At 39.2% G+C, this 16,999-nt stretch overlaps 1 protein-coding gene across 2 annotated transcripts in view; it reads left to right on the forward strand.

Annotated features, from left to right (window-relative positions):
- The window catches only part of trit1 (tRNA isopentenyltransferase 1), a 40,683-nt gene extending 38,313 nt beyond the window's left edge, over positions 1 to 2,370 (forward strand). The window contains exons 10-12 of one of the 2 annotated variants that reach the window (XR_009647535.1): positions 240 to 349; positions 696 to 813; positions 1,719 to 1,858. Coding sequence is in view for 1 of the 2 variants with exons in the window: in XM_060857132.1 (XP_060713115.1) it covers positions 240 to 349; positions 696 to 813; positions 1,719 to 1,921 (431 nt within the window). In the remaining variant the exon portion in view is untranslated. Of the gene's footprint in view, positions 1 to 239; positions 350 to 695; positions 814 to 1,718 lie in introns of both variants that reach the window. The other variant, XM_060857132.1, reaches the window with a different exon arrangement.
- The last annotated feature ends 14,629 nt before the right edge of the window (positions 2,371 to 16,999 follow it).

The following is a 16,999-nucleotide window of genomic DNA, read 5'->3' on the forward strand; positions in this document are numbered from 1 at the left end:
TTCAGGATGACATTAAAAAAGAATTTAAATAATACTCATAATGAAGGCAGAAACATATTTCTCCATGTTCTAAAGTTACACTGTTAAGCAAAATAAAATAAAAAAGTTGTGAGGGATGTCTCTTTTTGCCATTAGTAAGACTTTCCTGTGTTTGTAAATGACATTAGTTTTGTTGCTCTACTTCCTTAATGTTCTCTTTTAAAGTTTTTGTTGTTCTTGTTTCTTTCGCTCTCTCTCAGGGCCAGGTACCAGCGTTCCACCTGTTTATGGCCTAGATGTGACAAATGTGTCCCTTTGGGAACAAACGGTCCTCACTCCTGCCCTAGACATCCTGGACAGCTTGTGCAAGGTGTATTTTCTATTTCTGGTACTCTTTTATCCTGCCGTTAAACGATACGAGACGTTTACCCTAAACGACCTGTAATGTAGCGTGATATTTAGAGGAAGCTTTTAGAAGCATGCTAATTTCTTGTTTGGCTTTATATTATAAGCTGGTCAGTTGTGGTGGAGTCTTTATTTATTTATTCTTTTAATGCAGCATTTGTACCTGACTGCCACCAGATTTAGATCACTAGCGATTAATTTTTATTTCTGGAACAATCACCTCGTTTGTGTATACAATTGATTGCAGCTTATTTTCTGAATGAACTCACATGTCGTATTTGAACTGCTCTTCTTTATGTTAACTTGTCCAGGGAGAAAGGCCATCTGTTGAGCCAATCAGAATTGAGGGGGAGGGACTACGGAACAAACGGAGCCACCACATGTGTGAACTGTGTGATAAAGTCATCATCGGTGACCTGGAGTGGACAGGTGAGCACTTTTAACTCCGAGCAGCTGCAGGAATAAGGAGATCACACCTTTTGGATGTTGAAAATAATTCCATTTTTGGGGCTGGTAAGAGCAAGTCTGCTTTGTATCGGATCACATCACGTATTACTTTTAGTTTATTATTGTGTTGTTATTCTGGAATAATTTTAAAAGCTCTTCTTTATTGTCTGTTTGTAATTTTGTTCTAGCAACTGTTCATAGTCAATATCACAGACAATATCACAACAGAGTAATGTTAATCCAAGCACTTAATGTATATTATACAATAGAGTTGTTGCAAGGTTGTAAGTTTTAGCATCTTCAGTCATTTCTCCAGATTCCTACATGACCGTTCAACAGTTTGGGATCACTTGGAAATGTCCTCTACCCTGTCGCACAGAGGCCCGTTATCACAGAGGTCGCACATTATCAGCAACCACCAGCCCACTGTTTCATTCTCATGTGATGTTTGCTAATTCAAGTTAATCAATCTATAAAAGTTATAAAGGTAGCTGATTTTTAGAAAACCCGTTTGCAAGACAGTTGTGTTAGTACAGCTGATCAACTGTTCTACTGATTAAGGGAGCAATACAAGTAGCCTTCTTTAGCTTAGTTTAGTATCTAGAGCATCAAGAGTTGTGGGTTTGTTTACAGACACAAAATGGGCAGAAAGAAAGATCTAACTGTCTTTTCATGGTAAGAATTTATCTGACCATGTTGAGGGCTACTCCCATCATTAAACAGTTCAAACCAGTTCTAACCAGGGCAGAAAAAGTAGTGGGACGCCCTGGTGCACAACTGGAAAATAAGGACATTTCTAAGTGATCCCAAACTTTTGAACTGTACTGTATAATCTGAATTTTTAAATGTGCTCAATGGTTATTCACGATGCTCATCTTCATTTTTAGCTCATGTGAAGTCTAAAAATCATCAGCATCACGTCCGGAAGAAGCGCAAAGCTGAGGGTGTTGGGTCTGACCTTCCTTCTACTGCAAAGTGGCAGAGACAGGCAGCTTCTACTCCTCACACACCAGGCTCTGAATCAGACTCGAACCAGGAACACACAGGAGTAACACGTGGTGACGAAAAGCAGATGTCTAAGGAGTCGTAAGCTGCGCAATTAAGCAAAAGGATTTTTGTTTTACAGCTTGTGCCTTAAATTGATGCCTTCAGGAGTGAGGAAGACCTTCATGGAATAATAGTGGCTTTGACATATGCACAGATGATAAGTTCACTTTTTTTGCCTCTTTATCTGGACTGAGCCATTTCAGTCCTGTTGTTGGAGTAAGACGGTATCCACATTGCACTGGGTGAAAATTCTCCATGACATTGTGGAAGTTCTCATGAAGATTGTTGTTGGATGAAGAACAGTTTCTGAGATTTTACACAGAAAACAAAAGTTCTATGCTTTTTAGTCTTTTTCTGGTTTCACAAAGGCCAAAGTAGACTTTCTTTTACAAATATTCTTGCACAAATGTTTGGCTCTGCTGTCGAGTTTAGTTTGAATGTATAATCTAAATCACTTATACATTGTGTAATTAAATTGCGGTACAATTTTAATCTCTCTTATTTGCCTATAGTGTGTGTGTGTGTGTGAGAGAGAGAGAGAGAGAGAGAGAGAGTATGTGTGTGAGTGGTAGAGAGTGGTGTGTGAGTGGTAGAGAGTGGTGTGTGAGTGGTAGAGAGTGGTGTGTGAGCGGTAGAGAGTGGTGTGTGAGTGTTTGCGAGAGTGGTGTGTTAGCGTTTGCGAGAGTGGTGTGTGAGCGGTAGAGAGTGGTGTGTGAGCGGTAGAGAGTGGTGTGTGAGCGGTAGAGAGTGGTGTGTGAGCGGTAGAGAGTGGTGTGTGAGCGTTTGCGAGAGTGGTGTGTGAGCGTTTGCGAGAGTGGTGTGTGAGCGTTTGCGAGAGTGGTGTGTGAGCGTTTGCGAGAGTGGTGTGTGAGCGTTTGCGAGAGTGGTGTGTGAGCGTTTGCGAGAGTGGTGTGTGAGCGTTTGCGAGAGTGGTGTGTGAGCGTTTGCGAGAGTGGTGTGTGAGCGAGAGTGGTGTGTTTGCGAGAGTGGTGTGTTTGCGAGAGTGGTGTGTATGCGAGAGTGGTGTGTTTGCGAGAGTGGTGTGTGTGCGTTTGCCAGAGTGTGTGTGTGTGTGAGCGAGAGTGTGTGTGTGTGTGTGTGAGCGAGAGTGTGTGTGTGTGTGTGTGAGCGAGAGTGTGTGTGTGTGTGTGTGAGCGAGAGTGTGTGTGTGTGTGTGTGTGTGAGCGAGAGTGTGTGTGTGTGTGTGTGAGCGAGAGTGTGTGTGTGTGAGCGAGAGTGTGTGTGTGTGAGCGAGAGTGTGTGTGTGTGAGCGAGAGTGTGTGTGTGTGAGCGAGAGTGTGTGTGTGTGAGCGAGAGAGTGTGTGTGTGTGTGTGTGTGGGGGGGAGGGCTCAGGTTAGAGGGTGTGTGCTGGACCTCTTTACTTGCTCCCCATCACTCTAGGTGTGTTTGTGTATCACAGGCTTGCAGTGTTCTGTTACAGGGTCAGCTACATTTCCTCTGAAATGATAACATACTAATTTAGAGGCTGGAGCACGGTCAGGAGTAAAAGGTCAGTAGGACCTGCTGAGTAAAAAGAAGCGCTCACATTTATCTTTACACGTGTCTGTAGCAAAGGTTCCTAATGATGGCTATAATAACCTATTGTTTTTGGTAGCTATTGTTCTATTTTTTCTTTGTGATAAATCTCTTTAAAAGTACCACAGTGATTTAATATCAGCTGTTCTGTAAGGATGATCAGAACCTTTATTTAACTCTTGTGGTGTTGATTAGATCTAACATTCTCTCTTTTGTGCTGCTAAATTAGCCTTCATGTTATAAAAAGCATGTGGTTGTTAGAAAATGGGGGGAAAAGCACAAGAGCAGCCCAGGAAATGAGTGCTTTAGTCTTGTTAGCCGGCTGCACAGAGCTTGAAAGTAGAGCAGGTTGTTGTGTTTATTTCGGGAACGCTTCTTGGAATAGAGAAGTGTGTGAGGGTCAAGCACACAGACACACATTGACACTGAGATACTTGTGACATGTCACGCAGCTATTCCCAGTCTTTTTGTATCTTTCATTTTGTTTTGGACCAGAAAGGGTGTAAATGATGCTCCTCTAACAGTGTTACTCTCTCTCTCTCTCTCTCTCTCTCTCCCTCTCTCTCTCTCTCTCTCTCTCTCTCTCTCTCTCTCTCTCTCTCTCTCTCTCTCTCTTGCTCCCTTAATCTCTCTCTCTCTCTCTTTCTCTCTCTCTCTTGCTCCCTCAATCTCAATCTCTCTCTCTCTTCCCCCTTTCTTTCACTCTTTTTTTCTCTCTCTTTCTCTTTCGCTCTCTCTCTCTTGCTCCCTTAATATTTCGCTCTCTCTCTCTCTTTCTTTCTCTCTCTTGCTCCCTTGATATCTCTCTCTCTCTCTCTCTCTCTCTCTCTCTCTCTCTCTCTCTCTCTCTCTCTCTCTCTCTCTCTCTTGCTCCCTCACACACTCTCTCTCTCTTGCTCCCTCAAACTCTCTCTCTCTCTCTTCCTCCCCCTTTCTCTCACTCTTTCTCTCTCTATCGCTCTCTCGCTCTCTCTCTCTCACTCTGTTGCTCCCTTACTCTCTCTCTCCCTCTCTCTATCTCTCTTGCTCCCTCACTCTCTCTTGCCTCCTTACTCTCCCTCACTCTCTCTGTCTCTCTCTCTCTCTCTCCTGGATTTGGGGACAGATTTTATTGCCCTTTCTCCCCCCCCAGTTGCTGGAGGTCAGGCCCCAGCCTGTCTGTCAGTGGAAAATGACCTCTATAGTTCCCGTGCTGGCAGGATATTATTTGGGTGGTGGATCAGTGGATCATTCTCAACAAAGGAGTGACACACTTGTACCAGCACCACACACACTGTCTTGGCAATATAAGATACACAGCTGTGTTGCTGGAATTTTTTAAACACACCTCCCATATTTTCACTGATCTGAAAATCTTCAGCCAAAGTGCACCAACTTGGTATGAATTAAAAAAAAATTATAACAGATACTAATTCAATATCTTCCGGGTATCCAGGCTGGTGTTCATTCAACCTATTTTGTCTCTATCAACCGTATAGAATTTCTAGCCCAATGTTATCAGAGAAAATAAAATAAATCTCTGGTTCCAGAGCTCAATCCGATGGTGTGAGAGGGATTAATGGTTGAGTTTTAGCTTTTTTCCCTAAAAACATGTGATTCTTGTAGTATAACGTTACCTGTGACTTAATTGCATGAATGAAACCGGCAGTGATGGAGCAGAGAGTGGAAAAGAGGGAAGAAAGGTAAAATGACAGATGTACATGCGTGCAGTTGAATGCACATGAAGCACACTCTTAACTAACATCATCCACAGCTCCTTTTTTTCCTACTTTTTGTTTGTGCCTAAACGTCATAGATATGAGCTGTACATCACTGTTTTCTAAGGGATCTGTTCTGATTTGATTGAGATTTTCTTTTTCCAGAATGTCTTCTGCGCATACAATAATGACAAAGAAATTCAATATTAAGACAGAAAGCAGTAATTGCTAAGTAAAACTGGGTAGTCAGTTAATTAACTCTAAAACGATTGATAGACTTTGTTTTTCTATAACATCCTCTCTCTTTTGGCAATATGTTAGGACTTTGTAAAGCATGCATGCCTGGTTTTTAGAGTGTCCTGTAAAATCTGCAGATAATCCTAATCCCGTTAGACAAAACAGATGGCCATCTGGAGCTGGTGACGTGAACAAGGCTAATAAACAGAGAATGACCACAAACCTTCAGTTAGAGACAGACAAATATTATTCAACTCTGCTATCCAGACAAACCATTAGTACATCCTTTATATACAAACCTGCTTCATAGCTAAAAAGTAGACACAATATGCTTTTAGACATGTTCTTGAAATTAAAACAGTAAACAGTAAGACTGGGCACAGTGGGCATTTTGTAGTGGTGAAATATATTATTATAGTGCTGAATAAAATAATGACATTTTATAGTTAAATATTAATAGTAATCAAATGATATGAGAATTAGATCCAGTTAACAGAAATAATGTTCTAAACTTATTATTCTCCTAACTAACTAACTTATAAATTATTATTATATTTAATAATGGAATAATTGATGTATATAACATTGTGTTTTTAGGCTTTATTCATTTCTGTGCTTACTTGCTAAATGTTTTGGTTACTTTTTTGTCAAATTTGGGTTTTTTGGGCATAGTTGTTGATGAGGTTTCTGTTAGTAGATGTTAGGCTTTAGGTTACAGGTAAATCTGCAACTGTAGGTTTTTCCTGAGTTCAAAAATAATTCAAAACATTTATTTTTTTTATAATATAATTAATTTTTAAAAAATATATTTTTATTTTCCACTTGTAGCTACTATAATGTAAATGATAATTTGTTAATTATACAAAATTATTTAAAAAAAATTACAATGTGTATTTTTTCATTAAAAAAATACTGTTGTGGGGAAAAATTCAGCTGGTCCTCATCAGACCAAAGATTTTCCATACCCATATGCCCCATCATCATTTAAGAAACTGTTAGAAGATAAAGGACTTCATTAAAGCTAAATAGATGAAAGCGTTCTCAGGAACCCTAGCTGGTTCAGTCGAAAGATCCGTTTGTTTACGTATCTGTTATTCTAGAGTTGGTGAAATGTTTGCATCTCTGTGACTCCACTCGAACTTTATCTGTAAACTCTTAACCATGAAGGTTGGCATAGTTATCTGTCTGCCTTCACAATCCCAAGGTCAGAATTTGAGACGCTCTTTAGTCTGCAAAATTTAGAAAATGATGAAATTCCAGACACACACATGTTTAGTCTGGCCTGGCGGTTTGTACTTTTCAAATTTGTTTTGGCTTTGTGAGTGTTGCGTAGAACAGAGCAGTACTGGGGTGAATTTCTTCACTGTCAGTGATTTAGATTAGTGACAGTGGACTGTGTTTGGAGGCTCTAGCAGTCTGGGTGCTGAGACATGAAGAACATGTTTTTTGTCTCTAGTGAGGTACGCCAAAGCCGAGTAAAGAAAACTCTGTATCAGGCAAGGTGAGGATGTGTAGACATGCAGTGGGTTACTCATTGTTTTCTCCTTTGTATCTTTCTCCATTAATCTACAGATATAAAACGTCTAGTGAGCTCTGAGAGAGACATTTATACACCATTTCCTCTTCAAGATGCACATAAGCACTTGACTTCATCAGCACCAAAGCTGAGAAATGGATTTGTGTGGGCTTTGATTTCCACACCCAGCTCTTTTCTTTTTGTGTGTGTGTGACTTCATATAGCAGGAAGATAGAGAGTGTTTGGCAGGGCGACTGGTTGATGTGTTTCCTGAGTTGGCTGCCAGCCTGCCTGCTCCTCTTCGTGGCCCTGGGTGCACTTTGAAGCTTAATCACCATCATAATAAATATGTTGTTCTCACTTGCCCTGCCTGTTAGTTTCCACTCACACATACCTGCATGGAATGTCAGTTACTGATCAATGAGGACCAAGTGTTACTTCAACATTAATATGATGAAAATCTGAAAAATCATAGAGGTAATTTTTTTTTAAACATATAATCTCTATTATGCTTTTCAACACTTTCACCTCATTCAAGTCGGAATGCACTGCACGATGCACCCCAGGGAAATCTGAGATCAGGAGGTGTGTTGAGTAGATTCTTTAGATTCTTTTTGGTCTTTTGGCTGCTACAACCTTGAATGTACAAAAAACGTAATGCAAGCAAGAAACTATTGTAGTCATTGTATTTTAAATATACCAATTATTTCCTTTTTCCTTCCATTTTCTCCCCAATTTGGTCAAATTCTTAATCCCAAGCACCAGCCAGTTGTACATGTGTGTGTGTATATATATATATATATATATATATATATATATATATATATATATACACACACACACACGCACACACACACATTTATATAGCAATATAGATATTGCTTTGCTCTGATCTTGTTACTCAGATAAGCTTTATTTTACTGTATAAAGAAAAAAACTACGTTGGCCAACTTCATAAGGATCACATAAGCCTTCACCCTTACTGACTGGTAACAGACATTTTACATGAGAATATATATATGTCCAGTCAGTAAGGGTGAAGGCTTATGAGATCCTCTGAGAAGTGTGAAGTTGGCCAAAATAGTTTTTTCTTTAAACAGTAAAGTAAAGCTTATCTGAGTAACACGATCAAAGCAAAGCAATATCTACCCTCTTTAGAATACATTAGCTCAGAGACACCATGATTGTCTAGTGTTGATTGACAGGGGATAGAGTCAGCCTGCTCCCCAGTTGTGGAATGTTGTGGCATTTAAACCTAGGACCTCTTAATAGTATAGTGTGAGAAAACTGTGGTTTTTATTGAAAGAAACTTGCTGTGTGTTACATAGCTTCCCTATAATTTGATAATTGCCATTAACTGCTGTAATTAGGTAGTTAACATTGTAATTAACAGTTCACTTCTGTGCATTGTGCCTTTGATGAAATTATTAACATTATTAAAATTAAGTAACCATTTATGAAGGTTACAAAATGTTCCTTCAATCAGTTTTTACTCTGAAACATTTCTTTTTTTTTTTTTTAGTCCTTTCCAATTTAAACAATAATTTCATATATTCAGTCACTCCTTTTGCTAAATCAGAGGCTTTGTGCTGCAGGATGATTTGGTCAGTGGAGCTGCAGCTTGGTGTCACTCAACAACATTATCTTGACTGTATGTGCTATTCAGATTCACACATAATAAATTACAGCTCAACATAATATCCATTTTCTTTTATTTCTTTTCTTTATTTGTAGCCATATCCACTAACACAGTGCATTCTGACTTTTCATTCTAAAGCCTTTTAGCTGTTAAGAAACAATGCGGAGTGTAAATTCAAACACATTTTTCTTGTGTTAGTGTGTAAAAACATGTCAAGATCATAAATGAAATGCTATTTAGGTGCAGAGAAGCCTACCAATAAATTTTAAGATTTTTATTTATTTTTATTATTATTTTTAAATCAGCTTCTCAGTTTTTTAATTTCAGGTTGTTTAAAGGGTGTAAATAGTGCATCAATGCCACATTCCTATTTTGGTAATCTAGTAAAAGCAACGAATCTCTAACAGCTGATAGCCTACGCAGGAATAAATCTTCCCCCATTCCTCATACAAGCATACAGCTGATTACATTTGAAGACCTCAGTCCATAAATAACAACAACTTTTACCAGAGTCACATTTGTAGATGGTGCACCTGAATTCAGGGTGCTACTCAGGAGCATGATGTTCTTTTTCACACCCTTCCTTTTTTTTATTTCTCTCTCTCTCTCTCTCTCTCTCTGTGTATTTTCTTTTTTTGTTCATAAACAAGGTCAGGTTGTTGATAGTCTGCAACATTACATTCTTATGGTTTTTAAAGCACAGAGTTTTTAAAGACTCGCTGTACTCTTTGTGGGGAAACGCAAGGCCATTTCCGTAGGAGCAGCGTGTTCACAGCTTTGATCAACAGCAAACCTTGTACTGACTCTCTGTATCTATCGTTATTATTCACAGCATCTTTTTGTGGTGACTGATCAGTGATCTCCACAGTACACACACATTTACAGTGAGCCTCTTTCTCAGAATGGGAAATATTAGGTCTTGTCGTGTTTACGTATCTCTAAATCTGTATAATAGCTTTCTTCCAACAGACTACCTTTTTATCCATTTTTTAAAAATGCAACAAGCATATTTTATTTACTCTAGTAATTCTGTAATCAATTTTAAGTGTTTGTATACACGATTCAACAACTTCCCTTAAAATTGCATTATGAATTTAAGTAAAATCTTGAGAAAAGAAACAAAAATCTCTGTAGTTAAAATAGACTCAAAGAACATTTTGTTCTCAAACATTACAAACCGTAGAACCTGAGCTATCAAAATATCTGTAGTTGTTATTTTTTAATCTTATACTGTCTGATTTGGGTGATCCTGATGTGGTCTGCTTTTGTAGCCTGAAATGCTTTTCTGCTCACCATGTTTATAAAAAGTGAAGATTGAGTTAACAAGCCTGGCTATTCCCTTCTAACCTCTCATCAGCAAACCCTGTTTGCTGCTGCTGCTCACTGGATGTTTGGTTTTGTTTCTCTGTGTAAAATCTAGAGACTTCTGTGGAGGAAAATCCTGGGAATCAGCAGTTTCTTAAATACACCAGCCTTTCTGGCATCGACAACCATGCCACAGTCACTGAGATCCCATTTTCCCCATCCTGTTTGGATAATATGACATCTTCTGAGGTGGCTGACTTGTATCTGTAAAAATAACACAATATCTTGAATTTCAGTTAATGTACAGTGTTACGGTTCAGCCTGGACTTTTGAGCATGCGCTTCTGTTTGTGTTATGTGTTACGTATCTTCTCAACCGTTGTTTAGTCCTCACCCGTCTCTGCACACCTGTTCCTTATGTGTTCATTGTCATGTCTATTTAACCGTGCCACGTTGCTGATGGCAGCGTGGAATCATCGTCAGTGTATGTTCTTCCTCGTCCTGTGTAGTTTTCGTCTTTGTTCCTATTCTTTGTATTTTAGTTATTAAATGTATTTATTTGAAGCTATCCTGCATATGGGTCTGTCTTCCTTCTCCGGTTGTGACAAAATCATTCTGCCCAAACTCGGACCCAGCAGGATAGCTTCCAGCCTGGACCGGCTTGTTGGGAGCATATTTTTTTCCCCCTTGGACCTTTTCCTTTTTTCTGTGACATCGCTCCGCATTTTATCTGGTGAGGGACATCGCTTCACTTCCTGGTTTTTCATGGAGGACGTTGCCTCACATCTGTTCTGCGGGGGGCGTTGCAGGCCCGTGGTGGAGAATCTTTCCCACCCTCCCTACTGTACCTCCCATTCTGGTCTTCAAGACGTGGTCTGGTGCTCGGCCCTTCTGCTCGGCGGTGGACGTCACTCAGCCCAGACTTTTGACCATGTGCTTCTGTTTGTGTTCCGTGTCACGTGTCTGCCCCGCCTTTGTTTACTCCTCCCCATCTCTGCACACCTGTTCCCTATGTGTTCATTGTCATGCCTATTTAACCGAATCGTCAGTGTATGTTGTTCTTCCTCGTCTTGTGTCCTGTGTAGTTTTTGTCTTTGTTCCTGTTCTTTGTATTTTAGTTATTAAACCTATTTATTTGAAGCTGTCCTGCGTATGGGTCTGTCTTCCTCCTCCCGGTTGTGACATACAGTACAATACCTAGTGTTAAATCATGTAATGGTACATGAGAGCACACAGAGGGACATAATAAATGAACAGCATATTTGTTTTCATTATGTTTCTGGATGTTGGTTTCCTAATTTGTTCTAGACGATAATTTGTAATAAACATTACTGAATATTGAAAGTTGGAGTGTATGATTTGAATGAATGGTAAATTTAAAAAAAAGGAGGAATATGTGACCTCATGGATTAAAACAGATTAAAATAGAAGAGTTTCTGATTCTTAGATGAGCAACACTCATACTTTTTACATATTTACATATCATTACATATACTTTTGTTTGCAAACTGTCATTTAGTTTATTTACATTCAGTACTGCTTAGTGTCAGTAGCACACCATACTCTGTTTTATTCTCTTAAGCGGTTATCGGGTTGGCTCTGATTACAGCCACAGAGCAACGGTTAACTGGTTTCCCAGGAACCACCACACCCTCTGTGTGTGCACGTGTGGCTGTGAGTGTGTATCTATAATGGTCTGTCAGGCAATTAGTTTGTCTAGTAAAACATTCTTCAATCCGTTTTCCAAACACGTGCATGCAAATATATGCAGAAAAAGAATGGTGACAGAATGAGAAGAAAACTGAAACGGTTTCTGTGACCCCTTTATGTTGGGAATGAATACTGTAGGAAGTTGACAATAAGAAAAGGTGGGTGGTTTTATGTAACAGAGTTTAATAATAGTACAATAACATATTCACACCTGTAGCAAGCACAATCATCCGGCGCAACCATTCTTGTGTATGTTTTTGACTAAATGACCTCAGATCCTGTAGGCATCATGTTGCATACACACAAGTATGATTATGTTGAATAAGATTGAGTAGATAAATTTGTGTGTGTGAGAGACAGTTAAACCAGACCTAATCACGTGGTGTTTAAAGGTTTGATGGAGTTAATTTTATAAATTAATCGAAGCAGATGACTACTCACATTTCCATAAGATTTCACTGAAGATGATGATGCCTAAGTTACGGCCCCTAAAATCTATGGTTTCTTCTTTCCGGCACTTAAAGTCCCTGAATAATGATTTAATAATAATTAGTTGAGAAAGCTCAACAATGTTCTGTCAACAATGTTTAACAATTTCAGAATTGTTTTGTGATTGATGAAGTTGTTCACGTGTTAGAAGAAAACTCACAAATATTGATATTCACTGAAACTCAAAAATCATAGAATTTTTGTTAATGAGTCGTCTGTTAATCTTTTTCTTGTGCTCTTCGAATAAATGACTTTTCCTTTTAACAACGCTTGTTATAGCTTTAATGCTTTAATAAACAGAAAGCTATTTGTTTGGATGTTTGTTGTCCAGTCAAGAGAATCACAGGTTACCTGAGGATTAAAACATTTTTTAAATGTTATGGAAAATAGATTAAAAAGATGACTTGAAGATCAAATTACTTTTAGATCAAATAATCATCTTTTGATGTGCTTTCTTTGCTTCAAAAAGTGAGACAATTTTCAGTTCCTGTTCACCGAGTCTGAAATTATAGGTTAATTTGTATTTTGATGCATTCACTAATCAATTAATTAATATACGATTAAAAAAAAAATGTAAACGCCTCAATATTGTGGAATAAAAACATTTCTGCAACACATACCAGATCTAATACCTTGAGAAGGCTGATCTGGTCTCAAGCCTGGTGTGTGTGAGCAAGTGTATGATGGGAAACAAAGCTTGTGCTCATAATTATGATTGATAGTATACAAGAGTGTGATCTGTTATAATGTTTGTAAGTCTATTCTATTCATGTGTGTTTAATAAATATAGCAGAGATTGTCCTAGCCCTGCAAATTTCCTCTGAGATTCTGTAATGTGTAGGCCATACTCCCCATTTTCAGTTTTCTGTTTTCTTCCCTGTTCTGCCACTTTTCCTGTTTGACTTCCTGTTTTCCCAATGTCACTACTGAAGCCCCTTCTACTGACAGGAAGTGGAGGAGCAGGCAGCCGCTCAGCTGTACGGAAGTGCCTCCACATATCCTTTGTGTGTCTGTTCTTACATCATTCCTGATGGTCTAACTTTTATAAGAGTTCAGTTTTTATGGATGTTTTATGCAATATTGAGCTGTTTTAACACATAGTCCATATTGCCTGTGTATACAGATACAAATGTGTGTGTGTATGTATGTTTGTGTGTATGTATGTGTGTGTGTGTGTGTGTGGTGGTGGTGGGGGTCGTACAGCATAATCAACATAATCAGCTATCTCAATTGATTTGACATGAACATGCCAGACCTATGGACAGCGTGGTAGTGTTTCCACTTCTCACCCGAACTCTTGTTTGACTCTAAGCTCAGGTTACGGACTGTGCTGTGTTTTGCATTTGTTTTACATAATTTTCTCTGAGTTCTCAGGTTTGAGTTCTCTGACATCACAAATGTATGCCTGGAATTCGACCATCTAATTGAACTCCCCTAACCTGTGTGAAAGTGTGTGCTTGAGCCACTGTGATAAACCGGTGTTCTATCCTTCCTTGCCCCCAGTGTTCCAGGGATAGGTTCCGGATCCGTATAAGAATTTCTTATATAATGTAATCTTGCAAAAGTAACACGTTTTAATCAGTGCCTCACAAAGTTCTCAACAGCCTCGTCTGAAACATTTGAAGGTAGCGTCTGCAGTGTGCATGACTATTATGCAATAAGAGAACACTGTGTACTTATTTTGTGTATATGAGAGAGACACAGATTGTACTGCAGTGTTTACCTAACATTTTAGATAAGTGCTCTTGCAGTTTGCTCTCTATGGGCTCCCATGTTTCTTTTTCCTGTATGAGGTCGTTTACAGACTGACATTTGTTCCCAAATTACCATCTGACTGTGGTGTTTCATTAGCTATAGCATGAGTGTTTTTTTTTTTTCTTCATTTGCAGGAGTAAAATCCTCAGCCTTGCTTACAGCAGGCTCGCGCCCAAACCCGGAAAATCATAGGCACACCCCCATCTGCTTATCCACCTCCTTGTGAACATGCTCGTGTTTCTCTGTGTGTGTATGTGTATGTGTGTGTATGTGTGTGGAATCTTTACTGTCTTGAATTATATCTTAATTGTCTTGAGAAGCGTGTGGGTTTTCCCCCTCACGCCAACTCTGTGTGTGTGTGTGTGTGATCGTTTCTTAGCTTCCCACTATTCAGTCGCCGCGGGAAACGGACAATGGGCGTGGTCTGATCTGCGCGCGCTGCCTGCCGCACTCTCTCTGCAGTTTTAGCGCGCTGCAGTTTCCCGCCACTCGAGCCGGGCGCATGGGCGGGGCTCCGGCAACAAAGACACAGCCGCTTACGGCTTTCCCGCCAAATGCCTTACATGCAAATGAGGTGCTGTTTGGTGGGCGGGGCTAAGGACAGAGCGGCTGCAGGATTAACTCTTTCATCGCCGCACACCTCAAGCTAGCACACGTGTGCGGTTTATGTGATGAACAAAACAAACCTAATCTCATGTAACCTGAGCAGCAAGAGGAACAATTGTCTCTCCTATTGTTTATATACTGTACACATTCGTTTCACAACGAGCTTGTTGGTTTACTTCATTTGCAACAACAAATACAACTGGAAACCATGTAGTAATCTTTCTCTTTCTCTCTGTAATCTTTCTCTCTGTAGTAATCGTTTTCTTTTCATTGGTCGAGATTGTGTTTGTATTTGAAGAGTTTATTTTCCAAGCACACATTTTCAAACAAATATTAGAAAAAATAAAAAAAATAAAAAAAAATATATATATATATATGTGTGTGTATATACACGTATATGTATATACGTGTATATACACATATATTCATTCATTCATTTTCTACCGCTTATCCGAACTACCTCGGGTCACGGGGAGCCTGTGCCTATCTCAGGCGTCATCGGGCATCAAGGCAGGATACACCCTGGACGGAGTGCCAACCCATCGCAGGGCACACACACACACTCATTCACTCACACAATCACACACTAGGGACAATTTTCCAGAGATGCCAATCAACCTACCATGCATGTCTTTGGACCGGGGGAGGAAACCGGAGTACCCGGAGGAAACCCCCGAGGCACGGGGAGAACATCCAAACTCCACACACACAAGGTGGAGGCGGGAATCGAACCCCGACCCTGGAGGTGTGTGACGAACGTGCTAACTACTAAGCCACCGTGCCCCCCTATACACACACATATATACACATATATATATATATATATATATATATATATATATATATATATATATATATATATATATATATATATATATATATATATATATATATATATAAAATGTATATATATAATGGGATTTTTTACTATAAAAATGACACTTGCCAATATTCTCAGTAAAAGTTGTTTCTATTATTATAATATTAATGAAAACTTATTTATTATAACAATTGGGTTATAATATTTACGGTTTATTTTAATAATAAGTTGAAAAAGTTTTCTTTTTTCTAGAATATGCACAGTACTCTATGCGTATTCTTGTTGTACCTGTAAATAATGATTTGCCTCATATTTGTGCTCTATACCTAACCCTAACTGTTGATTACCATGCAGTTTCTTTTTTCTACAATGATCAGATTTTATTCAAAACCACTTAAGAGTTAATGAAGCGGATCGGTTGAGCTTAAGGGCCTGGATGTGGCAGGTGAGAATATTTAAACTGTCAACTTTCTGAGTAGTGGCCTAGAGCCCTAACTGCTACTGATGTCAGCTGTTAATACAGTACTTTAAGTAAGAAAGTAAACGTGCTGGCTTGCCGGCATGTTTGGTTTAAAGAAGTCATACTAGGTCTTTGCTTGGTATATTATTTCCCATGGGAGAGCAATTAGTTTTAGTGTTTGAATACAGGAGAAGTGGTCCATGTGTGCATGTTTGTACAAAGTTGTGTATACCACTACTATCATCCCCAACCCTCATGGGTAGTTTAAGATGTAAACACACCTGCTCTTTTTGGAGAATGTGTGTGGTGTAGAGGTCAGGTACAGTAAGGCTGTTGAAAATATATCCACAGGTGTTACCGCCATAAAGCTACTGCCACATTGCCTGGATTAACCTGCACAATAGGGGCAAAGTGGGCAAAGGTGGCATACAGCTATGTGAATAATTTGTAACGAAGGCTTAGTCCACCCTGTAAACAAAGCACAGTGAGTGTACACTACATGGCAACTGCTCCAAAATGATTGAGATGTTGTTGTGAAACAGATCAGCAGGCAAATGAGGCAGTTATTGTTCAGGGCTTGCCTAACCACCACTAGCTTCCTGCTAACTTTTTGTGGCACTTCCCTCTGGTGCGGGCTTTCTAACGGCCCGTTCTCACATTTCAGCTTGTGTGTTTACATTGGCCCTGCTCCTGTCAACGGACTTTCTGCTCCTGAATTTACCTAGAAGCTTCCCAAATACAAAGCCCAGGTGCTTCCAAGTAGCGACAGACAGCTGCGGTCAACACTCACTATGTCTTTTCCTTATATAATACTTATCTCTGGGGGTAACTGGGAACATTGGACATGTCGAAGCACGTTCACTTAGACTATGATGAATAAAGGTCTACGTCATGGGAAATTGGATTTATTTTTTCTACTCTACAGCTGGGTGTAAAATATTGCATACTTTTAAGACAAAACCAAGAAGACAAAGACATTTAATTTACACCAACTAGACAGCTAGTGCGAGTTATGTTTCACTAATATTCCTTCATTATATCAAAAAAGAACATGTTCAAATGATATATCTTAAAACAAACAATGTTAAGAGTAAATGTTGACGTCCTCCTCCCAAGTCTTCTGTGCAACTTTGTTCTAATTCTCCCAGATGTCACACATTGTCTTCTTTAATTCACGGTTGGATTCTGTCGATTTTGCCTTTTGTTGTGGATTGGTTTCTTGTTGCAGGGGAATTTTCACTTGTAATGTCTCTTGTATCTCTTGCATCTCTTGTATTTGTAGTTACAAATACTTTTTTTTTAAATAAAACATTTTCCCAGTTTTAACTGTACGGTTATAACAACACCTCAA

Source organism: Tachysurus vachellii, chromosome 21, assembly GCF_030014155.1.
Source record: "Tachysurus vachellii isolate PV-2020 chromosome 21, HZAU_Pvac_v1, whole genome shotgun sequence".
NCBI classification, from domain to species: Eukaryota; Metazoa; Chordata; class Actinopteri; order Siluriformes; family Bagridae; genus Tachysurus; species Tachysurus vachellii.